At 36.2% G+C, this 19,833-nt stretch overlaps 1 protein-coding gene across 1 annotated transcript; it reads right to left on the bottom strand.

Annotated features, from left to right (window-relative positions):
* Nucleotides 1-1,517: 1,517 nt before the first annotated feature.
* LOC115721748 (uncharacterized) lies at nt 1,518-4,487 on the bottom strand. The gene is made up of 7 exons (XM_030650821.2): nt 4,159-4,487; nt 3,929-4,046; nt 3,482-3,570; nt 3,331-3,377; nt 3,149-3,237; nt 2,507-2,640; nt 1,518-2,415 (listed from the first exon to the last, which is right to left on the bottom strand). Exons 1-7 carry the CDS (start codon nt 4,249-4,251, stop codon nt 1,690-1,692), a joined length of 1,296 nt encoding a protein of 431 aa, XP_030506681.2. The 5' UTR covers nt 4,252-4,487; the 3' UTR covers nt 1,518-1,689.
* Nucleotides 4,488-19,833: the final 15,346 nt, after the last annotated feature.

Genomic DNA, 19,833 nt, shown 5'->3' on the forward strand with positions numbered 1-19,833 from the left:
GTCGTTTGATTTGAATATCTTTGTGTGTGAAACAGACATGCACAATAAGACATCTTTATCTTATCAGTTCTTGGAAAAGTGTATATTATTTGCTTTCTAATGAAGAATATTATTTGTACCTAAAGGAAATGACCTTATACTCCTTTGTTTTATGGATATAACAGCTTTTAATTCAAGTCTTTATTAACATAGCCAAAACAGTGACCAAGAGACAAAATCCTTCTCTGACTGTCCCCTTTGGCTAGGTATTTTTCTACACACAACTCATTATACAAAAGACATTGACCCCAAAAACAAACAAAAGCTCATAAATAAAGTTCATATAATTCAGAAATGACATGTTTTGGCTTGGCTGTAACTACTACACTGCATATTCATTTGAAAACAAATGAAAGGGACATAAAACTCAAAACCAACAAAGAAAAAAAATCCAAAACCTAAAAAGAGGCACTGTCAGTAAGTAGTTTTAGTAGTAGTAGTAGTGGTAGTGTACCACATAAGCACAAACAAAGCTGAATTAGTTCACAGAAACCCACTTTGGAGCTACAATACAAAGCTTAAATTAAAAAGAGTTTGGTGATAACTTGAATATATGAGTTCCAACTATACAAAATGACTCAAGTCTCCAAGTTCATTTCTAACATCACTCTCAATGAGAATAGAACCTAGATACACAAAGGACAATTGAGAATACGACAAAAAGAAAGAAAGGAAGAAGCATTTCCTATATAGAGTATAAATTATCGTATACGCAACTTTTTGTACGTGTACATTATACATATACGTATTATTAATAATAAAATTGAATTTAGTGATTTCATTTCACTTCCCAAAGCCAGACTCGAACTTGAATTCGAATTACTTCAATTGAAATATTATGCCAAATATATATATATATAATTCATTCATTCATATCATATATATTGATGTACATTTTGACTTCTCAATCAACAAAACCCGACACATATTCCTACCGACTCTCTGCCATTGTTGAAACCAAAAACAATATTATAATATAAAGTAAATAAAAATTTAAGTAAAACAGCTTGTATACAAGCACAACGTTACAAAAAACTCGAAGTATTTCAAACTGCGTCATCTTAATATATATATAATCTTTAAAAAGTCCAACCAAGTACGTCCAAAAGATTCGAACACTCTTTAGTTACTTCATAATAAATAAATAAATAAATAAATAAACAATACAAACTATGTATGTGTAATTTTTGAATTGAATCATTCATTTTCCCATATGAACTTCCAATGCAATAATAATGTTCACCGTCTCGACCACGCTATCTAATTCCCATGCTTAGCCTTTCATAACCCCAAAACGTAGACTTTTCTTAATTAAGCCACACCGATCAAAATCAGACATGGTGCACACCATTTCACACCTTGCCAACCACGGCGTCTCACTCCTTGTTTTTCTTTTTTTTTTTTTCTTGTAACAAATTAAGAATTAAATGTTTTGGTCTACACAAATCAAATTTAATGCACAATGTGGAACTGTGGACTTGAACTGAGCAAAAATAATTAAACAATTATTTGCGGTAATGTCATGTCAACAACTTTAATTTCATAATAATATATGTACTATTTTAATTTTTTTTTTCCTCAATATTCTCACTCACTCATTCTCAATTTTTTTTTTCTTTCTTTCTTTTTCATTGTATAAGAGAATTACAATTAGAACCGTTGAGATACGGACACGTGGCGCCTTCGTAGATGTGGTGATACGATGGAGATTAGTCCACCAAGTGGGGGCCTCATCTTTGACCTGTACACCATCTCATCGTACGGCCTCCTGTAAAACTTCAAAAAAGGAACGAACGACTCCCGAGACCTTTCCGTCTTGCTGACGTGGCACTCCTTTCTGAAGAACAACGCCGGCGATTGTAGAAACGTCGGCCTCGAGGTCCTAGCGTTCGGGGTCCGGGTCGGGTCTATGGTACCGATACACGAGCTCCGCCGTGGAAGCGGCGTGGAAGGGAAGAGACTCTTCCGGTTGGCTCTGGCGGAGCCGCCGCCGTACTCGTAGATGCTGCCGAGTGGAGTTCTTGCACCGGGTGAAGCGAAAGAGAAGGAGCGAGCGTTGAGTGGTGAGATGAGAGCTGGGCCTAGTGGTGTTGGGCCGTGGGTTGGGCCCACTTTAGATATTGACGTGTCGGTCAGGCTGAGGTACCAGGGTTTGAGAGAGTCAAAGTGGTGGGAGACGGTGAAGGCGAATCGGGACGAAGCGCACGCCCCGACTTTGGATGTCGTTTTGATCGAAGACGACGATGATGACGTGTCGAATCGGAGGGACGAGGCTCGCGGGTAGGCCGTGAAGTCGTTGAAATCCAACGATTCCTCGAAGTCCAACGAGGATACCACCGTCGTCACCGTTGATAACTCCACAAACGGTCTCACACCCTTAAAAAAAAAAAATAATACAAGATAAAATTTAATTACAGCTGGATGTAACATTATTAATAAAAAAAGAAATATATAAATAAATAAATACCTTCCAAAGGTAGGAGAAGAGAGAAGGAGGGTCTATGACAAAAGACTTATAAAGGCGTCCTGGGTAGTACTCGGCCACAATTTTCAGTGCTGCTAGTAACAAGTTCATAAAAGCCGATGCTGACCTGAAAAAGCCTGCAATTTTTAAACACGCCAAAAATTCAATTATGAGCTAATTAATACTTAAAAATCACTTTCAGTTGATTAATTTCTACGTATCTTCTTTTCATGAAATTATTTCAATTAAAGAATATTATCCCCATATTTATGAATTTTAAGATTATTAATGGTGGAGACTTAAAGTGTAAGAGTTGACCAATCATAAGAAGAGGAGTATAAATTTACTCCATTTCCCGATATACCCATCCATTCCGGGGCCGTTAGGGATGGTTTCGATCGTGACACTACAGGGGCACTCCGGACATTGTCTGAGAATATCTTAGACACATTCTGCCGGAACTCCGACATTAGCTGAGATTGCTTTGGTGCTCATTAATTAATTCACAAGACCTCGCCAGCGTGCGTGTGTTTCAGTCCGACACTTTGCAATTACTAAACTACCCCTTATATTTTCAAAATGATCCTACTTTAGAATTACTAGACATGGGTAGAATTGTGATTTCGTTTTGAGTGTATAACTTACTTGCATCGAAAAGGAGAACAAATTGTTCCACGTTCTTTGGCATGGTCCCAATGGCCACTTCCAGTGTGAAAACCAGTAAACGAATAAACCTTAAAAAATAAAAATAAAAAAAATTAGCATAAAACATTCTTTCTTTTTTTTTTTTTTTCAAATAAATAGTTTTTGGTATTTTTTTTGCTTACAGTTTCTGGGAGTGAAACTTCTGGTAGTCTTGCTTGATCCGGAAAATCTGTTATAATTACAAAACACTCTGAGAATATTTTAAAGACGATGATTTAAAAAAAAAAAAATCATCAGATTAAAGAATTATATATATGGTATGTAATTATATACCAAAACAGGCCTAGATTCTTCATCATGACCAGCAACATAAGCAACTCCTTCGGCAAGCTCAGCTGAAAACTCATCTGCTATCAAGTTCTCTGTAGTTTTCAAATAATAATAATTAGAAAAAAGAATTAGATAAGTAGTTTGAAAAACACCGATACAGAGTTACTTTTTCTCTCTCTCTCTCTTCTTTTCGTTAATTTCTTTACTTTTTTTTTTATTTATTTGAAAAAGATGAAAATATGTGGAAGAAGTAGTGACTTTAATCATTATAGTAGGAATTTTACTTTAACGGCTTATTTAGAAAAATGAAAAGCAAGATTCTTCATAAACCAAACAAAAAGAAAATACAATGTGCAGCCATTTACATGGATCATAGTGGTGTGGTACACAGTCTTTTGTAATAACCCAAAAGAAAATTTGAGACAATAATATATAGGTAGATTTTAATACCAGTGCCTATACTATCTCTCCATGAAAGACAAGTTCTTAGTTGCTTGACAGCCTTCTTAACATTTTCTCCTTTGGATTTCAAAAACCTCTCAACACATGCCTCATTACAAAACTTCTCCTGCAAATAGTTGAAAACTATATATGATCAGTACACTCAACTATTATCTGTATAGAATAGAGAACCTACAGATAATAATAGAACTGAAAGAAGAAGAACAAAAAATAGGTACCTGTTTTACTGTTAGAGGTGCTTGTTTCTTGAGAAGTTGGAGAACAGTTTCCACTCTAGTGTTAATATTCACTTTTTGGTCTTTCTTTCCCATTTAGAGATAGAGAGATTTTAATGATAAAAACAAACAAGAACTAGGTTTCACAAGTTATAATAACTCTAGTTTCTTCAAACCCAAAACCCCACTAATATACCAGACTTCAGGTTCACGCAATTTTCATCAAACAAGAGAAAGAACAATCTCGGAGATTGAGAGAGAGAGAAATGAGAGGGAAAATAAATTAAAAAGAGTGGAATAATGAAATAAGTGGTAACGTTGAATAAAAGTAAGAGCAAGTTAAAGCACCTATATATAGCAAAACGACGGCTAATAACGCCGTTACGATGCTTCACACTTACACATGCTAAAGAAATAATAATTAAAATATTTCTTTTTTTTTAAAAAAAGTATTGGATTTAATTTTAAACATAACGTCAACTGCATCATACTTTCGGTCAATCTCTATTCTAAATCGTCTGTATGGTAAGGTTATGGCATCATTGCAAATGATGGGTTGTCCGATAGTGATTCGTAACGGAAATTAAACGTCCGCTGGCCCAGGCCCAGGCCATTAGTAAAAATTAAAAAAAAATCACCCAAGCAGTCACTTGCATTATTTATTATTACTTTCCTTCTTTAGTTCCTATTATAGCTAAACTGTGTCGTTTTAGCCTTAATATTAATAGAGAGATGAGAGGGTTATTCAGTGAGATAGTGGGAAAGTGGGTGTAATATTGTAATAAGTTAAAAAAGGCTGCGGTGGCATAGGAGTGTAAATTAAAAGGAAAGTACAATTTGTTTTGGTAAAATTAATGAGAGAAACTATAATGATAGTATACCTTTGTAGAGGATATCAAGGATCATGATGATAATCAATATTGGGGTCTCAAAATCTGACTCATAGCTATATATGTATAGGCCTATGTAAATATATAGACCACGAAAACACAACAATCCATTTGCTTTTCAAATTAGTTTCATCAACTCGTGAACAATGGACAATAATAATACGTAAAAGAATCAAATTTGGCTTTGTTAAACAGTATTTCCCTTTGTCTTTGGTCTAGCTCCACAGTTAATTTCATCACTACTTGTCAGCTTTCTTTTTTTTTTTTTGCAATGTGATTATGTGTCACTTATTTGTTTCTTTTAGTATCCGTCCCTGTTATATAATTATATACAGCAATACATTTCTTTTTTGGGCTCATACCTAAATCTCACCACCATCTTATTGTTTTAACCAAAATAAGCTCAAGGGACGAGTTGTACAACTACAAACACATGTTACTAATATTACTAGCTACACATAACTGCGTGCCAACACCAAAAAGTAAGAAGTCTTCGGCAATTATTAACTTTATATGTAACTACGGCTAACTTCTTAATTTGAGAAATACTTTTACCTATATGTTTATATTTTTTTTAATAAAGCGTTTATATATTAGAGGGAACAAAACAGTCAGACCTCACGATCATTACATTCTAAATAGTAGAAACTTTTATCAGAAATATTGTTGGCAAAAGCCCATTTGGTCACATTATGGGCCGCAAAATTACAAGTTTCTAGAAATATAAGAAAAATTACAACTAGTGAAAAAAATAGAGAGATGTTTACATTGTCTTGCGTAGCTCTCAAGCTGCCAAAAAGATTCGACATCCTCTAGGTTCTTGATCACCATCTTAGAATCACTTTCCACCATAACAAAGGGTGATGCATTGTCACCGCTGTCTCCAAAGCTAACATACAAGTCGCCGCTTCCCCGAGGGTCAGAGAAGTGAAGCTTGTTAGTCGTCACCCACAAAATCGATTCCGTATGATCTCTGACAATCGCCACCGCACACATGGTTTCCACCCCGACTCTAACATCGCAGTTGATCTTGACCCAATCCTCAGGCGAGGGGACCAACCCAGAGTACCATCAACCTGTTGAGACTTGAGCAAACTGGATCCATAATCTGAGTAACAATAATATATAGAGTTAATATAATGTTTCAAACTACCCATAGTGTTATGATGAGTGAATGTGTTACACATTAATTAAGATATATATATATCAAACTCTATTATAAAATAATAAAAATATTATTACAATAATATAATCACTATATATTAGGGTAAATAGCAGTATAAGTACTCAAAGTTTTAAGTTTGTAAGCGGTATAAACCCAATATTTATTTTTAGCAGCATAAGTACCCAATGTTTGTCAAACTGTAATTTTTCTTCAGTTTTGTCAGTACAGACTCCGTTTTAAATTTATTAAAGGAACATTTGGAAGTAACTGATACTACATGTTTCTGTCTAGACCCAATGATGAAGAATCTAGACCTTATATGTGGCCTATTTAAGAAAATAACAAGGTTTGTACGGACGAAATTAGAGAAGAATTACAGTTTTACAAACATTGGGTACTTATGCCACTAAAAATAAACATTGGGATTATGCCACTTACAAACTTAAAACTTTAGGTACTTATGCTGCTATTTACCCTATATATTATATATATAAAAAAAAGTAAAAGAAAAGAGATTACAATGTGCAATATAACACACTATACACATATATTATATAATATGATCATAAATAAAAAAAATAAAAAAAATACTTACTCACAATTTTGAGTATAAATTAGTGAAAATGATCATAACTTGAACAATATATATAACACTTTTATCTAAAAAGTTTATTTCTCCTAATATTAAGCACTAAGAGAACTCTCATGAAAATAGTTTTAAGAATTATAAAGCTTTAGAGTTTTTTAGCAAAATACTTTTTTGACAGAAATTAGGTCATCCAAATGAACACCAAAAATCTCTTTTTATAATGTTTAAGTAAAATTGGGATTATAGACGATGGAGAATAAGGTTAGATATAAACCCAATTAAAACTAAAATGTTTTGGATTTTTTTTTCCTAGTGCCAGGCGACATATCGCCAGACGTACAGTTTCAGCATGCTCCGAAATAGAGTTTTGCAACTCCTTTCGACTCCTTTTCAATTCTGAACGTTTCCAACTTGTTTTAATCACTTAAATGAGTATCGTAACGGCCTCCAAACAACTATATAATGATAGTTCTGAATCGCATAATAAATTTGTGCAACAACTCTTTTAATTACACATAATTTGTGATGAACCAAAAAAAGAGTTATAAATGTGTTATATAATCGTAACTCATTTCTATGGTACAATATATAGATTAAATAAATCATATAGGTTATATAATTTATGTACTAACACTTAAATATATAGTATTCACATACAGTGTCATATTTTAATTTATATATTATATTATCAAATAATAATTGAAAAGTTTTCTCTGGGGATCAAATAGAGGTGTAGTATCAGTAATGCTTCTCTTTTGGCCTGTTGGACTTTGCCAAGACTAGGTAGAATTCAAGCTAATGTGGACTTTGCGAATAAGGATGGTATTGGAGTTGGGGGGGGGGGGGGAAGGCAGTGGTTCGGGACGACTATGGTAACATCTTGGCGTTGTTTGCTCATAAAATTTCCTTTTGGTGTGTCGATTATCCATGGTGAGTTAAGGGTTACGTTTTGAGGTTTGAAAGTTTTGATGAAGTTGGGCTATCTTACTGCGAACCTTATCTCTGATTGTCAACCTTTGGTGGCTCCTATTAGGTCTGCTACAACTCCTCATTGGAACTTGTTGTTGTTATTCACTACTACAAAAATAGTTTTTTCCGACGTTTTTATATAGCCTTTTAAAGTATTCCGGTCGGTTTCTATAATCGCCACCTATACGATCGTCGCAAAATGGACAAAATAGGCGACGGTTAAAAACCGTCGCTAATGTGGACTTCTCGACAGTTTTGTATAGGAGACGATTTTAAACCGTCGGGAATGTAAAAAAAAAAGAGAAAAAAATACAAATTTTTTTGCCATTAATGGTAGAAAATCTGTATTTTCTCCTTTTTTTTTCCTGCAATAGTTTTATAATTTTATTTAAATTAAAATAAAATAACTAATTAATTTTATTACAATAACAACTAACTTTAAAATACATTGAATGTATACAATAACAAAATAAATATATATAACAAATAAAAAAGGTATATAAATAAATAAATGTATTTATACCGAGCTCAAAGAGAGAGAAAGAGAGAGAGGGAGACAGACGAGAGGTGGTGGTGGTCTGACGTATGAGACGAAGATGAGAGGGACATTGACGGGATGTGGTGGTGGTCCGACGTATGCGATGGAGAGGAGAGGGAGACCGACGGGAGGAGGGTGGGTGGAGATCGATGGACGAGAGAGACGAGAAGAAAGGGACATCGAGAGATGGAGGAAGACGGCGAGAGAGGAGGGCGATGGTGCGGAGGCGTGAGTGGGGTTTTGGAGAGTTAAGATTTTCGTTTAAGGGTGTGAGAAGTGGAGAAGAAATAGGTGATAAGAAATAAATGGACATGTGGGAAATAGAAAAAAAGTAGGTAGACACGTGCGAAATGTGGCGAGAAGTAGGTGACGATTTTTTAATAGGCCCTTATACCCGATAGTTTAAAACCGTCGGATATAAGGCTCTCTTAAAAATTCGTATTTTATTAAAAAACGTCGTCTATTTTGTTTACTACGATTTTAAATCGTCGGGAATACTAAATTTTTCCTGACGGTTTTAAATAGTTATTTATTTTTTTAGCGACGGTCCCTGAAAAAAAAAATTATTTTTAAGACCGTCGCGAATTTTGATATTTGTAGTAGTGATTTTCTAAGTTTTTAGCTTTGTTTTCTTCCTTCTTTGTATTCTCCTTTTTGGGCATCGAGCTCTTCTAACCAAGCGGCTCATTTGCTTGTTAGATGGGGTTTTGAACACAACTGTAAGGGATATCTTAATTTCTGAGAGGTGAGTCTCCATGTGCTCACTAAAATCTTTTGTTTGTTTGAATGAAAGTTGTTGTATTACTTAGAAGTTAGAACAAAAAATAAAACAAATTGTGAAAGTGAAAATAATGTACTATTAATTTAGAAGTATCTTTTGATAACATTTTGAATAATTTCTTCAAATTCTTTCAATTAACTCTGATTATATATTATCCTAATAATGAATATTCATATCATAGATTGATATTTAATATATGATAGGTGAGAAGATTGACCTAACATGTTTTTCTAATATAAATCTTCATGTTCTCACTAGTACTTGTCAACCGTCGGTGTAATTTTTTTATTTTTTTACTGGAAATAGTATATGAGGTAGTAAACATATAGTCGTTCAGATTAATGTTATACAATTTAAGTGTATGATCGAAACAATGCAAAAACAAGAATTAACTATTAAAGTTGAATTTAATGTGTAGTGAAGAAGAAACACAGAACACATTGCATAATATTTAACAAATACACACATAGTCCAATAAAGTCAAAACCTTGATATTTGTCGCATATATATAATATAACTATTTTACATAATTGTACTATTAAAAGTCTAATTCCGTTGTTGTTACGGCGGGGACCTATTTCTATTCTACACACACTTGGCATATAGACCCACAATCTCCAGGACATTCTCTTCCCTTTTTTCTCTCTACGTGTAAAATAAAAATAATCTTTTAATGTAATTTTTATTATAACTATTATTGAAATACTAATTGTGTTTTTCTTTTACTGTCAACATTATTATCTCTTTTGGGTCTTTATTGTTTAGAAGCAAAAAAAAGAAAAAGAAAAAATCGGCTTGCCCAATTTGAAAACCCCAAAGTCAAAAAGAGGTTGGAAGAAGGGAAAATATTGAAAATAATAAAAAAAAAAACCCTTAATTGTAATAGATATAATAAAGCATGATCACAGAAGAACAAGATTTTGGCTTTTTGTAGTGGAGAGGTTTAGGGAGTGAGTATATGAATATAAAAATGAAGGGATGTGTTATTACAAGTAAAAGCAAATACTCGTCGCTTAATATCGAATTAAGACAAATAGTACTGAAATGGTTGGCGGTGAGGGGGTTCTTGGGGTTGGGACTTTGGAGGTATATTATGCAAATTAAGGTTAGACAAAACGCCAAAGCGGAGTTTAGGCTCATAATTTGGGGTTTCCCAAGCTTTAATTGTATGTTGTAAGCTTTATCGTGATGATTATTAAATTATAATATACATTAATGTTATTAATTAAAACCAAAGCTGGTAATGTATTCTCTTTAACATTTGTTTTGTTTGTCTTCATTCAAATAACTAAGAGATTCCTCTTCTCTTTTTACCTCTTTATAACTTCTCTCCCTTCCTTTAATAATTTATAATAATATTATATAGATTATGCAAAGTTCTTGATACTTGTATATCCTATACTAATATGGTATGATCAAAAGTATATACTGTATATAAGTACATTGGTCAGAATGTGGCATTGTTAAGCTATGACTTTTTTTTATTTTTTTGAGAAATGTTAGGCTATGACTTTGAAGTTTGAAGATAAATAAAGTTATATAATATTATGAATATGATATCTCATTCTCTCATACATGTTTTCAAATAAAACAAATAGAGAAATTATTGTTATGTGTATATGATGGTGTTGGTCCAAGGCCTTCCACGTGGCCCAAGTGTAGCTAAAGTTGAATCCTTAGGATATTCCACCTACCCTTATAGAAAAAAAAATAAAAACTTTTTCTTCCTCCTAAGATTTCAAATTTTGAAATACAAGTCCCTTTTAAGTCTCCCTCCCCTAGCAATATAGTAGTAACCCTTCTTACTTAATGTGTGTACATATACATATATAGATATTGATAATAGATTGAAAAAACAATGATCATTATCTTTCATTTTCATTGGTTATGACTTTTTCCCCTTAGCCAATATGATAGTCAGTCACCCACTTCACACCCCACATAGAAACCAAGCTACCACCCTTAACCATAACATTTTATAATGGCATAATCATTACCTTTTTTCATTTAAATTCAAAACACACTAAAATTACTTTTCCTATCTGGCTTCTTATTGATACTACTACTACTACCACTTATCTCTTTGTAGATTAGGATAAAGTAATTAATTAAATAAACCATTTAAGGTGAAAAGGGTAACAGTGTTTTCATGTAAAGAAATAGTAAGTTTTCCAAAAGATGGGGGCCTCTCTATACTCTGTAAATGTCGTTTTCACTACTATTTCTCTTTTTCTTTGGGCCTCGCTGTTAAAGAATTTGTTTTTGAAAATTTGCTTGTAGTAAAAATTTATAGAACTTCTCAAAAAAAAAAAAAAAAAAAAAAAAAAAACCAAAAGAAAAAGAAAAAAATTCTGGTACATTTTTCATTTGTTTTAGTATTTAGCAAAATTGTTTAGTCAATTTTTTTTATTATCGTATATATTGTAGTTATTTAAAATTATAAATAAATTTTATCATAAAATTTCAAATAATTTACCGTGCCAAAAATAATAATTAATTCTGTTAATAGCTATACAACTTCTTTCTTGGAAACGCTCATTGGTGGTGTTAGGATACTACCTCTATGTGTTATGCTGTCAGGATTAGACACCTTGTAGCCGTCCTCCTAGTCCCTACTTTCTGGCAAGGTCTTTGTTTAGATGTATATTGCTGTATGTGTATCCATCTTGGTTGTCTAGCACGTCTGTTCTTTTTGAAACAAAAGGACTTAGTTCTTTAAAGAATTAAGCAGGTACCAAGTTTGCCTTGGTTGTCAAGGCGCAGCTGGCTAGGTGAACGAGTGTGTCGGCTGTTGTGCTGTCTTTGCAGGCTTGCCTTCTAGTATAGCCTTTGAGCTATCTTAACAGCTTCAGTAGGCCATCATCTTCTTGTATTGAGCTTTATATTCACCTGGGACATAACCTACAACTGCTGAGGGCCGTGGTGCATGTCTAGGTTGTTAGCCCAAGCTTCATGTGCTAGCTAGGGCCAGCATTCGAAGCTTCATGTTCAGCCTCCTCATTAGAAGCTTTAAAATTAACCTTGTTGCCTCGTGCATTAGTTGCGCCCAGGTGCCTTAGGGGCCAGGCCTGCATCGGGTGGTCAATGCACCTCTTGGATTCTTGCTCTCGCTTCTTCTCCAGCTCTTGATTTTCTCTTGAACTCTGTGAGGTTTTGGAAGATATACTTCTATGATTAGCCATGAAGCTGGTGAGAGCTTGGCCTTTGGTGGCCATGCCTGGTTGTGAGGTGCCTTTATGTTGGTTGAGTCTCAATGGTTCACTTAAGTAGTTGGCCTGATGCTTCAGGTTTCTGTAGAACCTACCGCAATTGTTGATTGGTGTACACGTTTATAGGGTGTATCTGGAAGTATGGCCTTAGCTTTCTGAAAGCCAAGAGCAAGATGTGGGTTAGCTTCTCCATGACTGGGAACCGACTTAGTGTCGATCAGTCTCTTACTGGTGTATTATACAGGGTGTTGTACACTGTCTTCTTCTCTTGTGAAGCCAGCACTCATAGCATGTTCTATGACTGCTCGGTGCACGCCTAGCTCTTCTTTATCCAGGGATTTGGGCAACACAAGTGGCAGAGCTAATTTGTTTCTTCTTCTCCTGGAATGCGGTTTTACATTCCTTTGTCCACTCAAATTTGTCGTTGCTTCTACTTCATGTTGAAGAAGGGTACACATTTGTCTGTATACTTGGACACAAGTCTACCTTAGTGTAGTAGTGCATCCCATTTGGCTTTGTACTTCCTTGATTATTGTGGGCGACTTCATGTTTAAAAGGACTTGGATTTTGTCTAGGATTAAGCTTCTTCATGTTGTAGCTATGGAGGATTTTGAAATTTTCTATCTAGGTCCTCCATATGCCCATATCCCTTTTACACTTGACAAGCATGTCGTCCATGCACACCTTCATGTTGCGGCCGATAGGATCATTGAACATTTTGTTCATAGGATTCTAATGTGTGGCCCTACGTTCTTCAGCCCTGAAGGCCATGACTTTGTAGCAGCGCAGGCCTAAGTCTGTCAAGAAGCTTGTATGCTCCTGGCTGGTGGGTGCATCATCTTTTTTTTGGCTTTGGATAAGGCCAAGTTGTAATAGTGACAGGCAGATTGCTAACCTCCTCTTGACATCCTACCTCATGCCTTGTTGGAGAAAATCCAACCACCAAAACTCTATTGGCGTAGTTCTTCATAATCGACGTTCCCTCAGCTTCTAACGCCATGATGGGTTGAATAATCTGGTATACCTGATGAGTGTGATGCTTTGACCAAAGAGGACATACATCACTTGATTGTAGGGCGCCAAGTCAGCGAGTTAGCGCCTCATCTTTTCATGTGTTGATTTTGAAAAGAATGTTGAGCGAGGCTCTATTGTCTACCATGTATCTGTTGGGTTTTATGCCCTAAATAAAACTCCATTTCAATGTAATCTATTTTGTTCAACATCAATAAAGAAACAAAAGTATTTTTCATTCACTTGTGTATGTTTTGGTTCACTTTATCAATTGCTTGTCTATTTGATTTATAAATTCATCTTAAACCCTTTTCACATACTTGATCCTGTTTATTGTGTTGTCATCACATTGGAAAGTAAACATGACTATGTGAATAAAGTTTCCTAGATTTATCAGACATAGGGTTTTACTGATATGATAATCTACAACAAGAGTTTACTTGCATTTGGAGAAATGCTATGTTCTTTCCAGAACATTGGTTAAAGTAAAGCTCAGGTTGGATGCATGGAGTATGCATCGGAAGGGACCGATATTGAACTTCGACTTAGATTTAATTAAACTTACCGTAAAATCTATTCAAGTCAATATCGCCTAGTTGATCCTAGATCAAATGTTCTTAATCCTGTTATGATTAGGCTCAATCTTGAAAGGCTATTTGTGTTATTTGATTTGTTAGTTAAGCCTACTTTTAGGTCAGGGTGATACGTACATTTTGGGAACACGGTAGTGCAATTGAGCGGGAGCGCTAACATAAACATGGAATCTATAGCTTCTATCTGGCGAATAGTAAGCAAAGGATGATCTCCTTCGAGCTTGACCAAACGAACATAAATGGTGGAGTACTCATTTCACATAAGCTGAAATATCATTTATACGGGGTCAAGTGTTTTAAGGATAAAATACATAGTAGGGTGTTACGGTAATCTAATCCCTGTACAGTGTAGATCATTCATATAGAGGATCATTGATCAAATTAGGATTATAACAATGGATAACTAATGATGCGTCTATATGGTGGAACATATAGAGCATTCTATATACTTAGAGTGCAATTCTAAGTTCTATGCGTGGATTCAACGAAGAATTAATAAGTTAGTGAATTTTAGTGATAAATTCTTGATCTACTTATTGGAAGCTCGGTTATATAGACCCATAGTCCCTGCACTAGTTGAGATAATATTGTTTGTAAGACTCATGTAATTGGTTTTGATTAATCAATTATAATTCTCAAACTAGACTATGTCTATTTGTGAAATATTCAGTAAGTAAGGGCGAAATTGTAAAGAAAGAGTTATTAGGGGCATATTTGTTAATTATGATACTTTGTATGGTTCAATTAATAAATATGATAAATGACAATATTATTTAATAATTATTTATAGTTATTAAATAGTTAGAATTGGCATTTAAATGGTTGAATTAGAAAATTGGCGTTTTTCGAGAAAATCAGATACAAAAGTGATAAAACTGCAAAATTGCAAAAAGTGAGACCCAAATCCAATAAGCCATGGCCGGCCACTTTTATAGGAGTTTTACCTCTGATATTTTTATTATTTTAATGCCAAATAATTCAAACCTAACCCTAGTGGAATGCTATAAATAGGTAGTGAAGGCTTCAGGAAAATTACATTTTTCATTCAGAAAAACCTGAGCCTCTCTCTCTCTCTGCCTTGGCCGCCACTCTCTCTCTCTCTCTCTCTCTTCTTCCTTCATATTTTGAAACCCCTTAGTGATTAGAGTAGTGCCCACACACAGCAAGCAATACCTCAATCATAGTGAGAAAGATCGTGAAGAAAGATTATCAGCAAAAGGAGTTTCAGCAATCAAAGATTCAGAGAAAGAGATCCAGGTTCAGATCTTGATAATACTCTGCGACAGAAAGGATACAAGGGTTAGAGATCTGAACGGAAGGAGTCATTTAATTCCGCTGCACCCAATGTAAGGTTTCTTAAACTTTATATGTGTTTATTTCATCGTTTTAGAAAGTTCATATTCAGGGTGTTAATCAACATACTTGTGAGTAGATCTAAGATCCTGGTAAAATAATTTCCAACAGTATCTTACTGTGGTTCTATTCCTGATTTGTGTGGTAACGACCACGGGGTCATTGTGCAGGAAAATTTCTTGAATAGGATCTCCTTTTGAGAAAGAGATCGTGGGCTCACCAAACTTTGGTTGCTTAGAGCCTCATTCTTTGCCTACCAGGAAGTCGCTTTTGGGCTCGTAATGGAGTGTCCGAGCATAGGCTTTTTGGCTTTGTTGGTCTTCCCTGCAATATGGTGTAATGACCGCATTTTTAGAATATGGATTAGTAAAGGCAATTAGCGTTAATCATTGATATTTTTATAATTATTTATGAATTTATTTAATTGTGGGTCCCATTTTTAGAAATGGGCATTAGAGTTATAAAATCTCAATTCCGAAGATTTTATTAAACTCTAGAGGTATTACTTGTATTATATATGAAATCTGCAATTATTATGGTTTTGTTCGGCGACGACGGAAAATGCGATGGATGGCCATTTGAGTCACATAGGTAAGTCTAGAACCTATTTCTTAGTGGGATAATTATTTGAGATAAATAGAATATCGAGTTTGAGCGGGTTATGGTTTTTGACCATTTTACCGCAGGCTTGTATTAGCTTAAGTTTAAGCTTTAAGGGTATTTTGATCTTTTTAAATGAGGAGATTAGGTGGCTTCTTCATGGCATGGCAGCTGGCCATTTAATATATTCCAGCCAAGTAAATGAATTAATGGGTTCTATCCTTTTAAAGAAAATAGAGAAAATAAAAAAAAAGTTTAAGAACTCATCACCCTTTCTCTCTCTCTCTCTCTCTCTCTCTCTCTCTCTCTCTCTCTCTCTCTCTCTCTCTCTCTCTCTCTCTCTCTCTCTCTCTCTCTCTCTCTCTCTCTCTCTCTCTCTCTCTCGTGCTCTACCACCACACAACCAGCAAGAGCAACCTGGATAAGGAGTAATTAGTGAAGGTAAGTCCTAGAAACTCTTAATTTATGAATTCCTTAAGTTTTAGTTAGTTTTGGCATGTGATTTTGAATTATAGGGGTTGTTAGGGTTAGGTTGGTTTGTGAATTAGTTTATAAGTTTAATTTGAGCTTGGTCTGAGTTCTTGCAGCTGGTTTAGAGTTGTGGTGTGGTGGATGCACAAGTTTGAGTTTGAAAACTCAAGCTTGGTTCATCCATGGTACTTTTTGATTTTGTATGTTTTTCTAGATTCTATTGATTGGATTATATTGTTTGAGGTCAATATAGGTGTTCTGGAAAGTTTGGTAAGGTTTAGGCACGTTTTGATCAGGTTTTGGATTGCTTGGGGAAACCTGGTGCAAACTGGTTAAACAGTTTGCCAGGTCTTGTAAAATTGGTTAACCGGTTCTGGAACAGGTTTCCCAAGCGATCCATTTCATCAATTCGTGTTAGTTTTAGAGCTTTGGTTGGGTGATTTCTTGTTGCTTAGGGTATTGGGGTATTAGTTATCAATGGCATAACCTTAAGTAAGAAGTTTGAGTTTCCCGGATTAGGGTTTTGGCGTGTCATTTACCCGATTATGTTATGTGATTAGGGCACCCATCCAGCACGAGAATTTCTGTTCAGGTCGGCCAACTCACTTGAATTTGGAAACGAGGTAAGAATAGCATAAAACATATTGTATATATGCGAATGTATGTATGTGTGATTGCATGCTTGATGTGATTCATACACTACCAATACTTGTACGGTAGTGGTACAAAGTGTATTAGTATAGCGTATAATGTTTAAAGAGTACGTTATGGTGTTACCAGCACAAGTACGGAAAAGTAAAAGGTGTGTGTGGTACAACACTTAGTGGTACGCAGGATACAAGATAAACCCTACCAACACTCGTACAATGTCGGTACGTAGTGTATGTGGTACAGTGGTTGTACCCTAGTAAAGAACGTTCTTGCTCATTTGTTAAGCCTTGTAAATAGGTGTATGGGCGCCTAGATACAAGTCGATATTATATTATTTGTTATATGCTTGTCATACTGAGTCTGTCGATTCATAGTTCTACTTTCATGTGTAGGTAAAGGAAAGGCGAAGGCTGAAGATGAGTGAGCTTCGAGCTAGGATGATGTTGTACATGTCATGGCGACGCGACCTGGAGTGTTCGGTCTCGGGACATCTGGGATTTTATTTTGTAGTCGTTGTGCGACCTGCCTAAATATATTTTGAATATTTTGTAAAATTTTAAATACAGGATCCCAACTTTTGCAAATAAATGTGTAAAAGTTTATAAAGTTTAGTAATTAAATCTATAGTTTTAATTTGACACGATTTTTAAGAAAATCTCTTTGATTAGCAAAGATGGCACTGTAATTGAAAAATCATTGTAGCGCACCTAAGTATCAGAGTGTTACATATGGGGTTCGTCAATGACAACCCCTAATTGTCCTTTTGCTGGAGGCTTAGAAAGAGTTAGCGGCACCTCCTTGTGCGTCTGAGGGAGGCCAGCCTTTGTGGATGGAGGCTAGCCTTCGAAGGTGGTGTCTAGCCTTCGGAGGCAGAGGCTAGAATTTTGAGATGGAGGTCAGCCTTCTGTGATGGAGGCCAGCCTTTGGAGGTAGAGGCTAGACTTTAGAGATGGAGGCCAGCCTTCGGAAGCAGAAGCTAGACTTTGGAGATGGAGGCCAGCATTCCGAAGCAGAGGCCAGACTTTGGAGATGGAGGCCAACCTTCTGTGATGGAAGCCAGCCTTCTGGACTTCCTGTTGCTGACTCGCCCTGCTGGTATGTCTGGGCATGTTGTGTTTTAGGAGTTTTAATGGAAGAGCAAAACATACACACTTCTCCTCCTTTTTCCTTGGACTTCATGGCATAAAGCAATTGTCGAATTTTCCTCTTTTGCCATTTTGTTGGTCAGAACTGTTATTGTTGTGCTTGCCTCCACCATTCTCATTGTTTGAAAATTGATAGAGATCGTCTGTGTTGGTCGGCATGCTGGACAGTGGTTGGGGCGCTATGAGGCCCTGGATTTTTTGTCATTGTCCTGCCCTCTTGTCTGGGCTTGCCGGACAGCTTCTACTAACTTTACGAAGCCATCAGCTCGCTCAAGGAACTCCTCCATGCTATTCGTTGAGGTCCTCCTAATATCTTTCTAGAAGTTACTCAACGGTAAGATGCCTCTGATTATGGCCGTGTATCGGCCTTCTTCTGTCAGGCGTGTGACCATGTGGCCTCAGCCATGAAACGTTGAATGTAGTCTTTCAAGGGTTCACCTTGTCTTTGCTTTATTTCGACAAGATCCTCCAATCAGGCAGGTATTTGTCTTGAAGCAAAAAACTGAATATAGAATTCTCTGGAGAGCTCTTCCCAAGAATTAAATCTTCCTGGGGGCAGCTTGAAATACTATTGTTGGGCTATTTCAACTAGAGTCGTCGGAAAGATTCGTCATTGCACATCTCTAGACATTTGTAGGAGATCCATTTAGATCTCAAAGTACTTCAGGTGTACTAGAGGGTCTTCTCTTCCCGTGTACATCTTCCAAGCCGGCATCTTGAATTTGGGCAAAGGCAAGGCATTGATGTATGCCGAGAATATGGTGATCCCCTTGCACTATCTGGCTTAAGTTCTGAGGGTTTCGGACTAGCTAGGCCCTTGAGCATGTCGCGTATTTGGTCCAATTGTTCTTGCATAGAAGGATCTGTTGCTGCAAGGGACTGGTTGATTGGCATTCTTTGATTAAGTTGTAGCCTCAGATTGGACAGAGCCTAGTCGACCATACCTTGGGAGAGGGTATACTCAAGGCCAGCCAGCCCTGAGTCTGGTGCTCCTACATAGTCGGGCAGCCCTAAGCTGAGCAGGGCTCAGCCGCCAATACTTCTATGCTTGACTGGTGGAGTTTGTGCATCGACATGGAGTAGATCACACTGATTACTAGAATTTGGTGGATCCAACTGTCTGAAGTGATTAACTTCACTTCTCAAATTGTTATTGTGGGTGTTTCCACCCACTCCTAGTCCTCGTCGATTGAAAATTGATCTTCGGTTGACTCGCTCCTCTTAGAGAGGGAGTGCTCTTCACTGGCTAGCCATGGGGACTGCTGGAGGAGTCTAACCGGCCATTGGGACTCTTGCTGGTGGTTGGCCGGTCATAAGATGGACAGAGGGGGATGTTGTTGAGCCTGAGATCCTTGACTGGCCCCTCATGTCGCTGGTTGTCGAGATTCGACAGTTTTTGGCAAGCGAAGATCTATCCTAGTTCCTGAAGAACTGGGTTGATAAGCATATCGATAGACCCTCCCTGATCTATCAACAATTCTCCCTTGAAGAAAATCTCTGATGAGATCCTGGCCTCTTCTATCAGTTCTCTGGTTGAACCGCCTATTAGATTCTGGTCTCTCTGTTGTGGCGATCTAACTCTGCCTAGTGAGATCGAAGGATGTGCTCTTGGTCATCCATCCATCTTAAGAATTTACGTCTCTGCTGAGTGAGTGTGAAACTCAATGTTCAGACTCTATGCCTTCACTATAGAGAGTAACCCAATGGAGAATA

The sequence above is a fragment of the Cannabis sativa genome, chromosome 9 (assembly GCF_029168945.1).
Source record: "Cannabis sativa cultivar Pink pepper isolate KNU-18-1 chromosome 9, ASM2916894v1, whole genome shotgun sequence".
Taxonomy (NCBI): domain Eukaryota; kingdom Viridiplantae; phylum Streptophyta; class Magnoliopsida; order Rosales; family Cannabaceae; genus Cannabis; species Cannabis sativa.

Bases quoted from the DNA above. Each gene is read 5' to 3' on its own strand.
- LOC115721748 (XM_030650821.2), bottom strand. From the start codon at position 4,251: ATGGGAAAGAAAGACCAAAAAGTGAATATTAACACTAGAGTGGAAACT. The intron at 4,047-4,158 runs GTACCTATTTTT...AACTATTTGCAG, and splicing joins CACCTCTAACAGTAAAACAG to GAGAAGTTTTGTAATGAGGC. The intron at 3,571-3,928 runs GTATTAAAATCT...TGAAAACTACAG, and splicing joins GAGAGATAGTATAGGCACTG to AGAACTTGATAGCAGATGAG.